General features: G+C 40.9%; 1 protein-coding gene across 9 annotated transcripts in view; it reads left to right on the top strand.

Annotated features, from left to right (window-relative positions):
* The window catches only part of LOC311253815 (uncharacterized protein), a 37,745-nt gene extending 21,413 nt beyond the window's left edge, over positions 1–16,332 (top strand). For 5 of the 9 annotated variants that reach the window (XM_084384286.1, XM_084384285.1, XM_084384282.1 and 2 more), the window contains 4 exons: positions 5,006–5,529; positions 5,621–5,788; positions 6,632–7,582; positions 12,657–16,332. In XM_084384286.1, coding sequence (XP_084240412.1) covers positions 6,637–7,287 — 651 coding nt within the window. In that variant the 5' untranslated portion in view covers positions 5,006–5,529; positions 5,621–5,788; positions 6,632–6,636 and the 3' untranslated portion in view covers positions 7,288–7,582; positions 12,657–16,332. Of the gene's footprint in view, positions 1–5,005; positions 5,530–5,620; positions 5,789–6,631; positions 7,583–11,027; positions 11,496–12,656 lie in introns of those variants that run through there. The other 4 variants (XM_084384288.1, XM_084384284.1, XR_014621931.1 and 1 more) reach the window with 4 other exon arrangements.

The following is a 16,332-nucleotide window of genomic DNA, read 5'->3' as shown; positions in this document are numbered from 1 at the left end:
TGTCTTAGCCCAATGCTAATGGCTCTCTGCCCTGCTGATGGACTGGACAACTATTCCCTTAAATAATATAATTAGAAAAAGACAAACCAAACCAGATTACCCTGAATTGTTTACGGACAATGGCATAACAATTACTGATAGGAATGAAGTGGTTGACAAATTTAACAGTTTTTTTGTTAATGGATGGGTCCTAATCTGGCCAAAGAAATAAATCCGAGAAGAAATGTGTTGAGGAAAAATGTGTGGAGAGAAATCCAAATTCAATCATATTGGGAACTGAAAAGTAAGGAAATTATTGATATTGTAAATAAGTGTATAAGTAAAACGTCAAAAGATTGGAATGATATCGATATGAGTCTTCTAAAGAAAATAATAAATGGAATTGTGGGTCTGTTAACACATATATGTAATTTATCATTCATAACAGGAACATTTCCAGATAAAATTAAAGTTGCTAAAGTAATTGTATAAAGATGGTGATAAACACCTTTTCACCAACTATTGACCTGTATCCTTGCTTTCTCAGTTCTCAAAAATTATTGAAAAACTTTTTGTTACAAGACTGGATAATTTCATTAAAAAAAATAATATATATTCATGGACAGTCAGTATGGGTTCAGATCAGGCAGATTAACTTCTATATATTTGTTGACCTAAAAAAAGCATTCGACACAATTGATCATGGGATGCTACTTAAAAAACTGGAGAGGTATGGCATCAGAGGGGTTGCATTGGATTGGATAAAGAGTTACATTAAAAACAGGCTTCAATTTGTGCAGATGGGTCTTCACAAGTCAAAGAACCTGAACATTACCTGTGGTGTCCCACAGGGGTCAGTCTTGGGGCCGAAGCTAGTTATTTTGTACATTAATGACATTTGTAGAGTTTCAAATGTACTGAAGTTTGTTGTCTTTGCGGATGACACAAATATTTTTTGTTCTGGGGAAGACTTGCAGCAGCTCTTGGAAGTGGTCACGGAAGAAATGTATAAATTAAAAAGTTGGTTTGATATAAATAAATTATCATTGAACCCAGGGCCGCCCCTGGCAAAATTGGGGCCCTAAGCAGAATTTTATTTTGAGGCCCCCCCCCCCCCCCCTTTACAAAATGACTGTATCACGGAATGCCATTTAGGTTTACAACCTTTTATAAGTAGGAACAAATCAAATGAACAGCCTCTTTCAACAATGGAACAAGCCTTTTACAGATGCAGGCTGCTTCAGTAGACATGGTGCCTGATGGCCCTTGTGACATACTGGGTGCTGGCTCCGTGTCACCCTTAGTAACAAACTTCAGCATTGACCCTGTTATGACAAGAAATCCACCATACAAGCAGATTATTAAGATTTGTTTTGGTCTTAATGGTAAATTACACAATGAAATTAATGTAAATACTAGCCTCACAAAGATTAAAATGCAATTAATGCAAATACGACTACAGCTAATAATATTCATTATGATTTGATTTGATGATATTTCTATATCTAAATATTTTTATATACTTATTTTTACATTTAGTGCTTAGGTTCTATATTCCTACACTGCTGTTTGCTGCTGTAACGCTTTACATTTCTCCATTGAGGGTCAAATAAAGGATTATATTAATTTTTCTTATCTAATCTTATATGACTGTTATGAATTAAATTAACCAAGAGATGGCGACATTTTACCTCATAAAAATAGCCCAAAACTTCTATTGATAGCATAGATTGATAGGCTTTAAACCTGAGCCAACATACGACCACCAACTGGTCAATTAACCGCTCCTTTTTCAACAGAGCTGAATGTATATGCAGTTAACAAGACATTCAATAAATGATAATGAAGATGTTCCCGTAGAAATTAATAATGTTGCAATAGAAAGAGTTTATGAAAACAAATTTTGGAGTGTTTTAATTTTTAATGTATTAATTTAGTTTTGCTGGAAGGCCCACATTAAATATCTGTGTACTAAGATGGCAAAGAGCATTGGAGTGCTGAGTAAATGTAGATATATCTTGAATCAAGCAACACTACACTTTCTGTACTGTGCACTCATATTACAATATCTTTTTTTTTTTTTTATTATTATATCTTTATTTGGAATGGACATAAATACACCAGCATATCAACACTGGTAAGAGTGAAAACAAGTGTCCTTCCGGTTTTGTTTGTTTGAGTCCAGGAAAATCGCATCACCAGCCGTCCAGGCATGCGAGTCCAAAAAAGGTATAGTCATGGGTCGTGGATTAAATTACGTTCGGCCTTTGTAGTACCCACTTTCCTCTAATAACTTAAATTACACAGCAATTGTAATGGAATAATATCAGTGGATACAGGTTATCCTCTTAAAAGACAGTACTGATAATTTGCGCGAGGTACACAAAGCCAGATGAGATTTACATGCTCACTTAGAGAGAACTCTGGTACAACTTACTTGTAGATCTCATCTCTCATCTCACAGTTTAAATGGAACTATGTACAGGAACCAGGGTGGTCGCCCGCTGCTGCTGTCATAGAAATAATTCACAATAACCAGTCAGAAATTAAGTAAGTAATCTAGGAAGTAATATTACCAGTGAGATCAAATGAAATCTGCTCTCGTGGGGGTTATGAATGAAATCCAGTTGTTCCAGATTTGGTAAAATTTGTCCTTTTGGATTCTTAATTGATAGCTCAATTTTTCCATCCTAAATATCTCTAGGGTAATTCCAATCCAATCATCCAGGGTAAGCTGAATCGGGCTTAACCATCTCCTTGTAATTGTTTTCTTACTAGCCACCAAAAGTAATTGCAGCAGCTTTATCTCGGTCCTGCATTTCAAAAAAGAGACAAGACCCAGGTACAGAACATCAAAAACCAGAGGTATTTGAGTGTTAAAAAACGTGCTTAAGGAAGCCTGGATACCCCTCCAGAAATCATTTAACTTGGGACAATCCCAGAAGATATGATAGTGGTTAGCAACAGTCGAACCACATTGTCTTCAGCATGCCATATGTGTGGAAAAATTCTGATTCACGTTCTGTAAGGTCAGTCAATTTACATTCATAAGCAATATATGATCGTAATTGCAGGTTTCTATGAAATTTGTTTCGTGCCAAGCCGTGATTATCCCGCAAGGTCTCAAAGCTGTGCATAGTGTTTCTTTGAGTAAGTGAAAGGAGTGTTGTGAGACCATACAATGTCCATGATTTAAAACTAGAGTTGTGCCTATTGGGAATAAAATCTGAGTCATAGGCAAACCATCTGAAAATTCTCAACATTCTATGCATCTCACAAATATTAATTACCTTCTGCCAGACTCTGAGTGTGTGGGATACCCAGGGGTTCGCCGACTTTTCCAAATGAGACGTTAGACCTTATCCGCTATTACACATATTACCATATCTGATCTATTGTGTTGAAATCTGGGGTAATACTTACAAGAGTACCTTAAAAAGGATATGCACATTGCAAAAAAGAGCAGTAAGGATAATAAATCATGCTGGGTATCTTGATCATACGAATCGTCTATTTTTTAAATTACAGACTTTGAAATTTATGGACTTAGTGAAAGTTAGAACAGCAATAATAATGTTTAAAGCAAGAAATAATGCACTGCCTGAAAACATTTAAAAAAATGTTTCAAGATAGAGAAGGTAAATATCATCTAAGAGGAAAATTAAATTTTAAAAAACCTTGTGTACGTACTGCTTTTAAAAGCATGTGCATATCAGTCTATGGGGTAACATTGTGGAATGGTCTTGAAGAAGAAATCAAAGTACTAGCTCTATACAGTTTAAAAACAGATACAAGAAAGCAATTCTTGACAAATATAAAAAAATAAGACCTCAAAACAACTATCTATTTTCTGGATGTAATTATTCTATTACATTTCTGTTCCTTATACGAAGCAATATGTATAATATAAATATAACTAATTGCAATCACGGCTGGGTTATGGAATACAGTACTTCACTTTGGTGGTATATGGGGAGTGACTGGGGAATTAACTTTTTCGAGTTTAGGATATTGTAGGAGGCTAGTTTAAGTATGCCTTGATTTTTTGTTAATTGTTTTGTTGTATTTATCATTTTGTCATTACTTCGTATTTTACTTTTATATATTTCTTTTTTGTTGTATTTATTTTATGATGTGAGGAAGTTGTGAAGAAGGGACAGGACTAAATAAGCTTTCTGCTTCCTCCTGTTCCCTCTCGAACAGATTATTTTGTTTGTCTGACATATCATTTTGATGGCTACTTGTTGTTCAAGATAAAATGAAGAATAAAGAATGAATTGTGATTTTGGGCTATATAAATAAAATTTGATTTGATTTGATTTGATAAACCCCCCCCCACTCGCTGTTTACTACGCACAAGTTTATCTAGAGGCTGCTCTTTTAATGGTTGAAGATGGCCACCCTGTTCGGAGATAACAAAGTGCCTAACCTGGAGGTATTTGAAATAATGGGTGTGGAGTAGTCCATACTGAGATGAGAGCTCTTCAAAAGTCTGAAGGGTTCCATCTTTGAACAAATTCCCAAAAGTTGTAATACCTTTTGTAAACCATAGGTTTGTAATACCATCTCTAAGGGCTTTAGGTAAAGAGGGATTGGAGTGGAAAGGGGATTTGTCATAAATAGGTTGAATACAGCCCGTTTTCTTCCAAATTTGCTGCCATATCTTATAAGTATGGACAATAACTGGGTTTGTTGTTGTAACCAAAAGAGAGCTAAGCGAGCTGTTATATTGAACTGATTCCAGTTTGAACTCTGTTAAATGGTTCTGTTCAATTTGTTTCCACTTAGGTGAATGGGATTTGCACTGTTTGCCAGACCCATATTGCTGTAATTTGTGCTGCCCAATAGAAATGCTCAAAATTGGGGACTTTTCAGTCCACCTTTTTCTAGAGGGTTTTGCAATATTGTCATCTTTATCCTGGGTGGTTTGTTTCTCCATATAAACTGTGTGATGCAAAGGTTGAGTTGTTGAAAAAATTGCTTTGGGACCAGAACTGGTAACATCTGGAAACCTGTATGCCTACAGGTGAGAGATTGACCATTTGGTGACCTGGTGCAGCCAGAACAACCTGGAGCTTAATGCTCTAAAGACAGTGGAGATAGTAGTGGACTTCAGAAAGAACCCAGCCCCACCCGCCTCCTTCAACCTGTGTGGCTCCCCAGTCAACTCTGTGGAGTCCTGCCGTTTCCTGGGCACCATTATCACCCAGGACCTAAAATGGGAGCCGAACATCAGATCCCTCACCATAAAAGCCTGGAATGGGAAATTGTATTACTATACCATTTTTATTCATTATGTCGTCTTACATTGTCTTCACTGTGTTCTTCCCACATCCTCGAATGTTTGTACTGTCAGCACAAAGAGAGATATGTGCTTCTTGTTATGGGAACGGAGCCTGGTACAGACATGAGAAGGACACAGGGCATTCCTTTCCTTTAACAAAAAGGGTTCTCAACTGTCTCATCTTGTTCTTCTTTCTGCAGACCGCATGCCACTCTGTTGATTGATGAACCTTTTTTATAAAGAATAAAATCCTTAAAAGACAACTGGTATTTCTTACAAGTTTGTTTCAGATATCTCACAAATAAGACAAATTTCCTCAACAATTTGGTGTCAGAAGTGGGATTCCTTGTGTGACAGGATCTGGAGCCTGCAGCGGACTGTGACCGGCCAGCCTGGAGGAAAACTTCGTCCAGCCTCTACCTCGAGAAAAAATCTTAAGAGACGAGAGGACTGACCGCTGCGGCCCCGGACCGTCATCACTGGAATCCTTATTGAGGGAAAAAGGACCACGTTGCTTAACAAACGGTGAGATACTGAAAGAAACGAAACTTCTTTAAGAGGGAAAATAAATGAATAAATCATTATAATTATGTTTTGGAAAAAAAAAAAAAAAAATTAAGTAAATTAGTAATTTTTGCTGGATTTCTGTTGATCATTGTGATAGTTGGGCGACTCGAACCAATTCAGGGCAGAGTAATACCGGGTTCTGGGAACACCGGAGCTAATAGGAAGAAAAGGTGTTTATCCTATTAAGCTGTTTTACCGCTGGATTGGGGGCCAAATCAGGGCCGAGTGAAACCAAGCAGAGACAAGGGGTCTCTTAAGGTTATCACCGCTGGTTGGGTGCTTTTTTTCAGAATTTGTAGCGTAATTAAACTGAATTCATGGTAACGACCGGGTCTTAAGGATAAATATAAAGTGCACTGGGACAAGTGACAAGTAGAACAATGGGAGGCAAATCCAGCAAAAAAACAGGAAGCTGGCGCAGGACCAGACCTGGCTGCCCCAAACATAAATTACATAAAGGTTAATGATGGTAATGAGGCTATGGAGCCTTTACATGTCTGGGTGAGAGAGTTTGGTTTTCCCTGCGGAGGGACATTCAGCATTTGACAGCTGAATCTGTTGGAGGAGAAGATTAATTTTAGAATAAAAGAGATAAAAGCAAAAAGAAAAGTCACATAAAAAAACTTGGGGAGGTCGAAAGGCATTTGAAAGCCTTTTGGATGTGGAAAGAGGAAAGTGGATGCAGGGAGAGACGTAAATGCGCTAGTCAAAATGAGAAGGAAAAGAAGAGTGCAAATGATGAGAAAAGAACAGAGTTGTCTTCTCAGAATCGGGTTTCTTCTCTGTATCCCCCACTTCCAGGTCCTATGCCTCAGTGTCTCAGAGTGGACTATGACCTCGACGGCGCCCCTCCTGTCCAACCCGTAGCACCACCGAGACCACCACCGCCACTACGGTCTCCAGCACCACCGCCATACCTGGACGACCAGAAACCGTCAACGTCTGCTTCCCAACCAGATATGAGCGCAGCGGGACACAAACAAGGGGATGCGAAGCTCAGTGCCAACAAAGGACAGCAACCCAAAACCACATCTGTTGCTGCAAACTTTGGAGAACATTCCCCTCTTACTCCTCGACCTTACACCAGAAGCAAGGCCAACGAGGAAGATAGTACAGGAGCCACCGGCACCTATCCCATGGTGGAGGTGGCAGGAGCCCAGGGCGTCCAAATGGTTTTCCGCCCCAGGTCTGACACTGATGTGAAAGAGGCCATGGCATACCTGCCACAGCCGAGTACATGTGGAAAGAAATTTGCTGAGGACTTAGAACTTTTCTGTCGAGAATTCAGCCCAAGCCTTCCTGAACTGAAACGCCTGCTAATCCTGAAAATGGGAGCAGCAGATTGGTCAAAGCTTTCAGAAAGTTTCCAAGTGGCGACACGTGCCGCTCACATCATGACTGGGACGACGTGGAAAATGAAGACTATAGACATGCTGTTACCGCGCTGTATACAGTAATTACAGCTGCCTTCCCACCTCGGATGGACTCTGCTAAGATCTCTGACTGCGTACAGGCGAAAGGTGAAACTGAGGCTGCATATCGAGGACGAGGTCGCAGAGGATACGGTGACTGGAGACGCTCTTATTGTGATCCAGAAGTGTGTCTCCGATGTGAACAAAAAGGACATTGGGCCAAGGATTGCACCAAGACTCTAGCTGCGACCTCCAGCCAGGCGGACTGAGAGAAGGGAAGGGGGGGTGCGGCCGGACAGCTCATTCTCTACTCTGACTCACCCGACGCATCTGGAGCCTGGTAACGCACCCACATCGCACACTACAGATCACACGTTTGAATTGTTATGTGATGCAATAACCTTCCTTGAAACAAAATGTTCACCTCCAGCTGGTACATATGTGAAATATGAAAACAATGCCTTTAAGAAAATGCCAACATATTCTCTATCTGTGAATGACAGAATGGTTTCTTTCCTTGTTGTCTCTGGTGCCACACACTCAGTGATCAAAGGAAAGGAGTTTCTGAGCTCTCCTAAAATGTCAGTCTGCTTTGTCAACTCTGCAAGTGCTTCTGGTGTAGTAGTACGTGAACATTTTACTGTTTACCTCTTAAATGTTCCGATGATAACAGCACCAACTTCAAACATGCATTTCTGTTGTCAGACTGCTGCCCTATAAATTTATTGGGCAGAGATCTCATGTGCAAACTGGGAATAACTCTTATTTCCACACCAGATGGTGTTCAAGTCATAAAACCTCATGAAAATGCACAGTTGTTTGTGAAATATTGCCCTGATCGGCTGTTGTATGCTTATCAGTGGAAGCTACCGCAGAGCGATATCAGCAGTCTATTTTTGGAAGAGGCCAGAAAACACACACCCCCTGGCCCACCACACACACACGTGCAGTACATGCCAAATGACTCACTTCAGTGTACATCTTTTTTTTCAGTGGGTCCAGATAGACAGTATGAAAAGAAATGGTATGATGACAAATACAAAAATGAACGGTTGTGTATCACACACCTATGTTGGACAGAAAACAAATGCACTGCATCTGTGCAACTTACACCCACTCAAAAACAGCAGTACTATGTAAATAACTCTGCACCGCACATTGCACTTGCAAAAGCAAACAATGATAAATGGGAGGATTTGGGTCTTTTTGCACGTGCATGTAGATCAGCCACTAAGTGGGACCCCACAGATGACCCACATGTGTTTTACAATCCAAAACTGCATGCATTTAGAAAGGTTTTTTCTGCAACCACATCCTCGCACATTTTTCTGTCAGAGACTGAGGCTGCAGCCATCCCAGCCCTCCAGGAAGTCCCTAAGACTCTGTGGGCTCGAGGAAAACATGATGTTGGTCTAATTAAAACAGCAGAACCAGTGGTGATCACCCCCAAATCTGATTACAGACCTTGCCAACATCAATATCCATTAAAACCTGAGGCTATTGAAGAAATAACTCCAGTTTTTGAGTCCCTGAAAAAGGCAGGAGTAATTGTGCCTTGTGGCACTTCTCCTGTGAGGACTCCTATTTTTCCTGTGAAGAAAATAACAGACAAAGGTCAACCAACTGAATGGCGTTTTGTAAATAATGCTGTACAGCCGAGAGCTCCTCAAGTTCCTAATCCTTACACAATTTTGTCACAAGTCCCACATGACTTTAAGTGGTTTTCGGTGGTGGACCTGGTCAATGCATTTTTCAGTGTTCCTGTTCATCCAGATAGTCAGTTCTGGTTTGCGAGTCCCGTACTGTTTACACGTTGCGGAAAAGTCTAGAGCCTCTGGCTTTGTCCGAGGGCTCTGCACTTTTGCAGTATGTGGACGACCTTGTGCTTTGTGCGCCAACAAAAGAACAATGCGAACGCGATACGATCGGACTCCTAAAACATGTCCGACAAAAGGTCACATTTTTGGGTCATGAGATTTCCAGCGACGGGAAATCCCTTTCACCCAATCGTGTTGAGGCAATTCAGAACATTCCCAGGCCTAGAACCAAAAAACAAGTTCTTTCGTTCCTGGGAATGTGTTCATATTGCAGAACGTTCATTTCTAACTATGCAGTGTTAGAAGCACCACTTGGTGCCACGGTGCATGGTAAAAGCCTACAATCACATGATTTAGTGACATGGACTCCTGAGGCTGAAAAGGCCTTCACTGACCTGAAACTAGCTCTACAGACCACACCTACTTTAGGGCGACCTGACCCGAGCAGACCATTCACACAGACTGTTGATGAGAGGAATGCATGTATGACATCAGTGCTGCTCCAAGATCATGGGGGGAAACTTAGACCTGTGGCTTATTTCTCTGCTAAACTCGACCCTGTAGCTGCTGGGTTGCCACGTTGTCTCCGGGCTGTAGCAGCAGCTGAGAAAGCTGTTATGGCTTCAAGGGATACTGTAGGTTATTCAGATCTGACTCTCCTTGTTCCTCATGCTGTTTCTCTAATTTTGCTTGAACAGTAAACCACACATCTCTCCACAGCACGATGGCTAAGACACAATACTGTTTTGCTTGACATGCCTAACATCAAGATCAAAAGATGTACTGTTCTTAACCCTGCTACATTGCTTCCCATTCAGGGGGAGGGTGAAGATCACAACTGTGTTGCTGTGTTGGACGAGGTGTGCACCCATTGCACCGATTTGTCTGAAACTCCACTGATTAATCCTCACTTTGTTTTGTTTGTTGATGGCTCAGCATCCCGTAACCCAGAAACCGGTAAAAAAACAGGTTGGTTATGCTGTAGTCTCACTACATGAGACTTTGAAATCAGGTTCTTTGCCGCCTCACTACTCTGCTCAAGCTGCAGAGTTAGTTGCTCTCACAGAGGCCTGTAAACTAGCAGAAGATAAATCAGTAACGATCTGGACCGATAGTCGTTATGTTTTTAGCGTTTTGCATGATTTTGGTGCTCTATGGAAGCACAGGAAATTCATAAAATCTGATGGAAAGCCTATTCTGAATGGTGACAAAGTTTCTGCATTATTGGATGCTGCGTTATTGCCCAGAGCCATTGCTGTGTGTAAATGTCAGGCTCACACTAACAACAGTGATTCAGTTTCTACAGGGGGGTATTTCAGAAAGCGGGTTTTGTGAAAACTCTGAGTTTGTTAACCCTGAGATGAGAGAAACTCTGAGTTTTTAGTTCCAGAAAGAGAGGTAACTTAAACTCTGAGTCTGTTACTGCGGTAACTGACTCTGTGAACATAACCTGCTCACTGGCAGGTTTACCTGAAGAAACCCTGAGTCTGACGGAGCTGTCTGACAGCAGCTGTCCTTTCCTTCAGTCCGATCACGTTGAAGCAGAAATAATTCACATAGTTTTACACCAGGAGGAGAATTTAGATTCATTTAGATGAGCTCTCACTCCCCGACGAGGACTGAACCGAACAGTAGACCGCTTCTCATCAGTCCGTCATTTATATTCTCCGGCCGCACAGCGAATATCAGGCTACACATCGCTGACGTGCTCTCAGATCTGAACATTGTTTTGGTTTTTTTGTTTGTTTGTTTTTAATCCCTCGCAGGTTAATCAATCACCTTCAGCAGCCAGAAAAAGAGAAATAACTCACATTTCATTTGACTTTCTTTATTTCCCACAGATAGCTACAAAAGTAACCATCAGTAGAGCCTATTGTATTTTTTCCAACAATGTAATTTCAATGTCCGTGTTTCTAGTTTGCAGCCGCATTGAGTATAAGATTAAATGACTTCTAGTTAAATCTGTAGACAGTAGGCTACGTGTGTGTCTGCCTCCAATGTTGGGTACTGGGGGAGAGTGACGCCCTCAGCCTCTGGTCACCCAGCGACCTGACTCAGGACCAGCTCCTCTGTCTCTGGCGGACGTGGTGGAGGTGAGCACCACTTCATGTTCATCTACTCAGCAGGATGTTAGGACACAGATGTGTGTTAAACAGCATCTGTTGGTGGTAAAAGCTACTACAAGTTAAAATATCCACTGAATAAACTTTTACTTTGTTTAATATGTGAAATAAAACCAAAGTGAGGAGCCACCGATTTGAATTAAATAAAATAGCCTAAAATAAAATAAAACACTGAACAACATTCAACCACTTCCTCAAAGGCTAATATAAAAGAAAGTGATGTTAAATTCAAAATGAAAAGACGGCCGCATCTAAAACTCTGTCAGTGATTTTTATTACGGCCGCAGCCGTGTTTTTTTTACTTTTTTTTTACTTTTTTTCCCCACAGAAAATGTCTGTTTCCTGTTTTCAGAGTCGACTTACCTAACTCAGATCAGCTATCCTGGAACTGAAAACTCACAGTTTCACTTCACAGGGTAAGTCAACTCAGAGTTCAGGGATAGACTCAGAGTTTGTTGAACCTCCTTTCTGGAATACCACTCTGGAAATGCACAAGCAGACGCAGCTGCTAAAGCTGCTGCTGGAAAACATGGAGTAAGACACACCCACACCCTGCTTCACTCTGACCCTGAAAAACACACAGACACTAGTGCTTCCGACTCTGACACACACACACAGATATTAGCGCTTCTGCTGATGAAAAACGAATCTGGCGATCACACGACTGCACATACACTAACGGCATCTGGCACGGACCTGACAGTAAACCATGTTTACCAAAACACTTTTTTCCACATTTTGCCAAATTGGGGGGGGAATGGGGGAATGTTTGATCTGATAAAAAAACATTGGTTCACAAAAGGCTTTACAGCCTATGCTCAAAGATTTTGCCAATCCTGTCACATCTGCACTACACATAATGCAGGTAAAACTACACGACAGCCACAAGCAGCACATCCACAACCAGAGGGACCTTTTGAACATGTCATGATGGATTTCATTGAACTAACCCGAAGTGAAGGCAAGAAATATTGCCTTTTTTTGCCAAATGGGTTGAGGTGTTTCCCACCTCAAAGCAGGACAGCGCTGCTGTGGCCAAGGCCCTGATGACGTGTGTGATACCACGATGGGGTATCCCCAGGAAAATAAGTAGTGATAATGGTACACCATTTGTGAGTGAAGCTATTAAACAGCTAGGAGGTTTTCTTGGGATTGACTTGAGACAACACTGCTCCTACCATCCAGCGAGTGGGGGTGCAGTGGAAAGAGAAAATTGCACTCTGAAATCAAAACTTGCAAAGTGCTGTGAAGAAACAGGTCTCTCATGGACTAAAGCCCTGCCGATTGTGCTAATGTACATGAGAATGAGAAAAAGAGCGCGCACAAATCTAAGTCCCTTTGAAATCCTCCTTGGCAGGCCTCCCGAACTGGGAGTAGGGCCTGTTAATAGACCACTCCCTGAGACCTGTTTCTGTGAAAATGATATGTTGCAATATTGCCAGACGTTGTCCTCTGCTTTATCTCAAATCCACAGACTGGTAAAGGACGCCCTTCCTGCTCCGGCCAACCATCCTCTCCACAGCCTTACTCCAGGCGACTACATCGTGATTCGTGACCTCAGGCAAAAACACTGGAGGTCCAAAAAGTGGAACGGCCCGTTCCAGGTCCTCCTCACCACCCACACTGCCGTCAAAATCGCTGAGAGAGCCACCTGGGCACACGCCAGCCACTGCAGGAAGGTCCCAACTCCACAACACGCTGAGGACCAGGAGTGTTCATAACGCCAGGAAGAGAAGCAGACGGTCACAGTATTGACATACTGTGGGAGGAAACAACTTTCGGAGCGCCGATTGATCGAAGCACTGATTCACCTGTGTGCAACGTGGAAAGACGTCAACGTCCGTGGCATCCATTCAGGCAGCCAGGCATGTGCGGTCTCCGAGGCACCTTGTGCTGTCTTGTGGGGATCGCTGTCATCATAGTGGTACCCATATTATGGCCTTCGACTCATCCCAGCAAAAGTGTCTCACAAAACACTACCACTCACAACAACACTGCACTTCTACACAGAACCAAAAGACACCTGACCTCTGACCCCTATGGACCAGACAGGGCCCCTGGATGGCTCTTAAAGAATCTGTGGATGCAGTATGTCAATTATACTGCACGCACAACGACAAACTCATCATGCCTCATCTGTCAAGGCTACACAGCAAACCTGTCACAATTAATGCAAATACGACTACAACTAATAATAATATGCATTATGATTTGATTTGATGATATTTCTATATTTAAATATTTTTATATACTTATTTATACATTTAGTAATTAGGTTCTATATTCACACTGCTGTTTGCTGCTGCAACACTTCAAATTTCTCCATTGTGGGTCAAATAAAGGATTATCTTAATTTATCTTATTTTATCTAATCTTATATGACCGTAATGAATTAAATTCACCAAGAGATGGCGACATTTTACCTCCATAAAAACAGCCCAAAACTTCTACTGATACCATAGATTGATAGGCTATAAACCTGAGCCAACATACGACCACCAACTGGTCAATTAACCGCTCCTTTTTCAACAGAGGTGAATGTACATGCAGTTAACAAGACATACAATAAATGATAATCAGGGCCGCTGGAAAATTTAATCTCCAGTCCACATCTAGACAGAATTATCCTCTCTTCTGTCTCATGATTAGCAGGCTAGCAGCTGGGGTGTTTATGCCACAAAGTTTTCTTTTTTATTTCAACAACATACCCACCTTCAAGTGAAGCACGAGCCTCCTCTTGGTTTGACTTTGTCTTTCTTTTGCTTGCTCCTGATTCATATTGCCGTTTAGAGGCCATCTCTCCACCTGCATCCAACTGCCTGTCGGCGCATCTGACCGCTGATTGGTCAGATGCTGCGTGCTGTCAATCGTTGCGGCAACGTGTGCGGTGTCAGATTACTCGTCTCTTTTTTTTCTCTCCTGCCTCGGACTGACTTGGTGCTCTACGCGCGCCTCACGGCAGCGATGCGCATCCTTTGCGCATTTGCAGAGAAAGCGTCCCCTTGCGCAAAATGGGGCCCCCCCACGGATCGTGGGGCCCTACGCACAGCGCGTGTTCTGCGTTTAGGGAGGGGCAGCGCTGCATGGGACTGTGTGGTTGTTGCATCATTCCTTGCATTTTTTTTTTTTTTTATTTATTTAGCACAAACAATATCATATAAAGAAAAAAAACAACATGAACAATCAACATGACAGGGATGTGCAAAGGGGAGGTATGAAACCCAAAAGGGCTTATATGAAAACCTCACCCACATATTCAAAGATCAAATTTAATACAGTTTAAAAACAATAACATAGGAAAATAATTAAACAATAATGAAAAATAAGTAGAAAAGTAAGTGATTAAACAGTAAATGTAAGGAAGTAAGGGGAAAAAATACATACATAAATGAATAATACAAAACAGAAATAATGAATGAGATGATAAGGAAAGAATAAGAAGTGTGAGAGAGAGAGAGAGACAAAGGAAAATCATGACAATAATTGTCTTATGTTTGAGGGTACATGGTTTGACTGATTAGGTACTTTTTGAGAGCCTTTTTAAATGATGTTAAATGAATAATTTTTTTCAGATAGTCGGGTAGCTGATTCCAGAGACGTAATTGCATTAGAGTCTTAATTGTTAGAGCCATAGATAGGTCCATCTCAACGTCAACTGGAATGGCATCACTGGAACCACCTCCATATTCAGAAGATAATTCCCTTGATCTGTTCCCTCACCCTGGTTGGTCCCCTCCTCCTTATCCTGACTCTGACGATGAAGACGTGTAAGGTGTGGTGAGTTGAAAGAACACACAGAGACTAATGAAGTCACTGTGTGTGATATCAGTATTATTTTTCTCAAGCTTATACTATTATGAAAAGTTCTGACATTTAGTAACAAGTTCACTAATCATTTTTTCTCAAATGTTTACAGCTATACTTTTATGATTATTGCTTACCCATTTCTAGTCAAAAAATATGTGATGAATAAAGATCAGGGATTTGCAGCAGAAGACGACATCATACTACCTTGTGATCGTGCTAGTAACCTCTCCAAGGTAGTGGCCCCCTCTACGCTTGCAAAACACAGGGGCTGGAGAGGAGCAAGCCTGCGTCCCTGAATCCATTTTAGCATGATAAATTGAAAAATATTCTTTAAGACACATAGATGATTAAGATGTGTTGGTCTATTTTATTAGTCGATGTTTGCTTAAGAATCAAATATATGCAGTGTTCTATATTTTTGTTAGAAATAATCACATGACATGATCAGTAATTCACATGTGTTTTGCCTCCTCCCAGCTTGCAATGAATACTAGTAATGTCTATGTTCCACAAACACAGCTATTATTGATTTTCAACTATACAATATGTGATAACTTAAATTGAATCCTGAGTGAATTTTTAAGTTTGATGTCTAGTGTGTAGTTTGTATATACTTAAAGTGATCAATAAATGATCAAAAGGGAGGAGTGTAATTGGAAATTGTATTACTATACCATTTTTATTCATTATTATGTCTTACATTGTCTTCACTGTGTTCTTCCCACATCCTTGAATGTTTGTACTGTCTGCACAAAGAGAGATATGTGCTTCTTGTTATGGGAACGGAGCCTGGTACAGACATGAGAAGGACACAGTGTAGGAGATACACTAGTAATAATTGTAATTTATTAATCACTGGCGATTAATAAAACACTCGTTAATGGGGCACCACCGCCGATGTTTTGTCTATTTGAATAATCCGGAGGTAATTAATCAAATCCGACTAAACAAGGTTAACTTGTATCAATTCTAATCAATTTTAAATCAATTTATTCAATCTCATAAATGAAGTAGTGAATTCTACACAGTTTCCATCGGTTCTCCACATTAAAAACAAACCTGCACAGACAACGACATATGGTTAAATAGGTTTATTGACTAAATAATTCAGATTAAATAAATGAAATGGCAATTTAAATGAATAGCAACAGGTAACAGGAAATGTTACCAAATTTCTCTTAAACTAAAAGATCAGAACCCTAAGACACCACTCATTTATCATGTGTGAATCCAGCTGTTATGGGTGATGGAGAGCCTACTTTCTTAGCAGAGTGGCGGAGTCAGCGGCGGAGGGTTTCTCTCCGGTGGTTTGCGACTCTAGCCGGAAGTCCCGGTCCAATGGC

Source organism: Pagrus pagrus (genome assembly GCF_965226575.1).
Source record: "Pagrus pagrus genome assembly, contig: HAP1_SCAFFOLD_47, whole genome shotgun sequence".
NCBI classification, from domain to species: domain Eukaryota; kingdom Metazoa; phylum Chordata; class Actinopteri; order Spariformes; family Sparidae; genus Pagrus; species Pagrus pagrus.
This window is presented reverse-complemented; position numbering and strand designations above follow the sequence as displayed.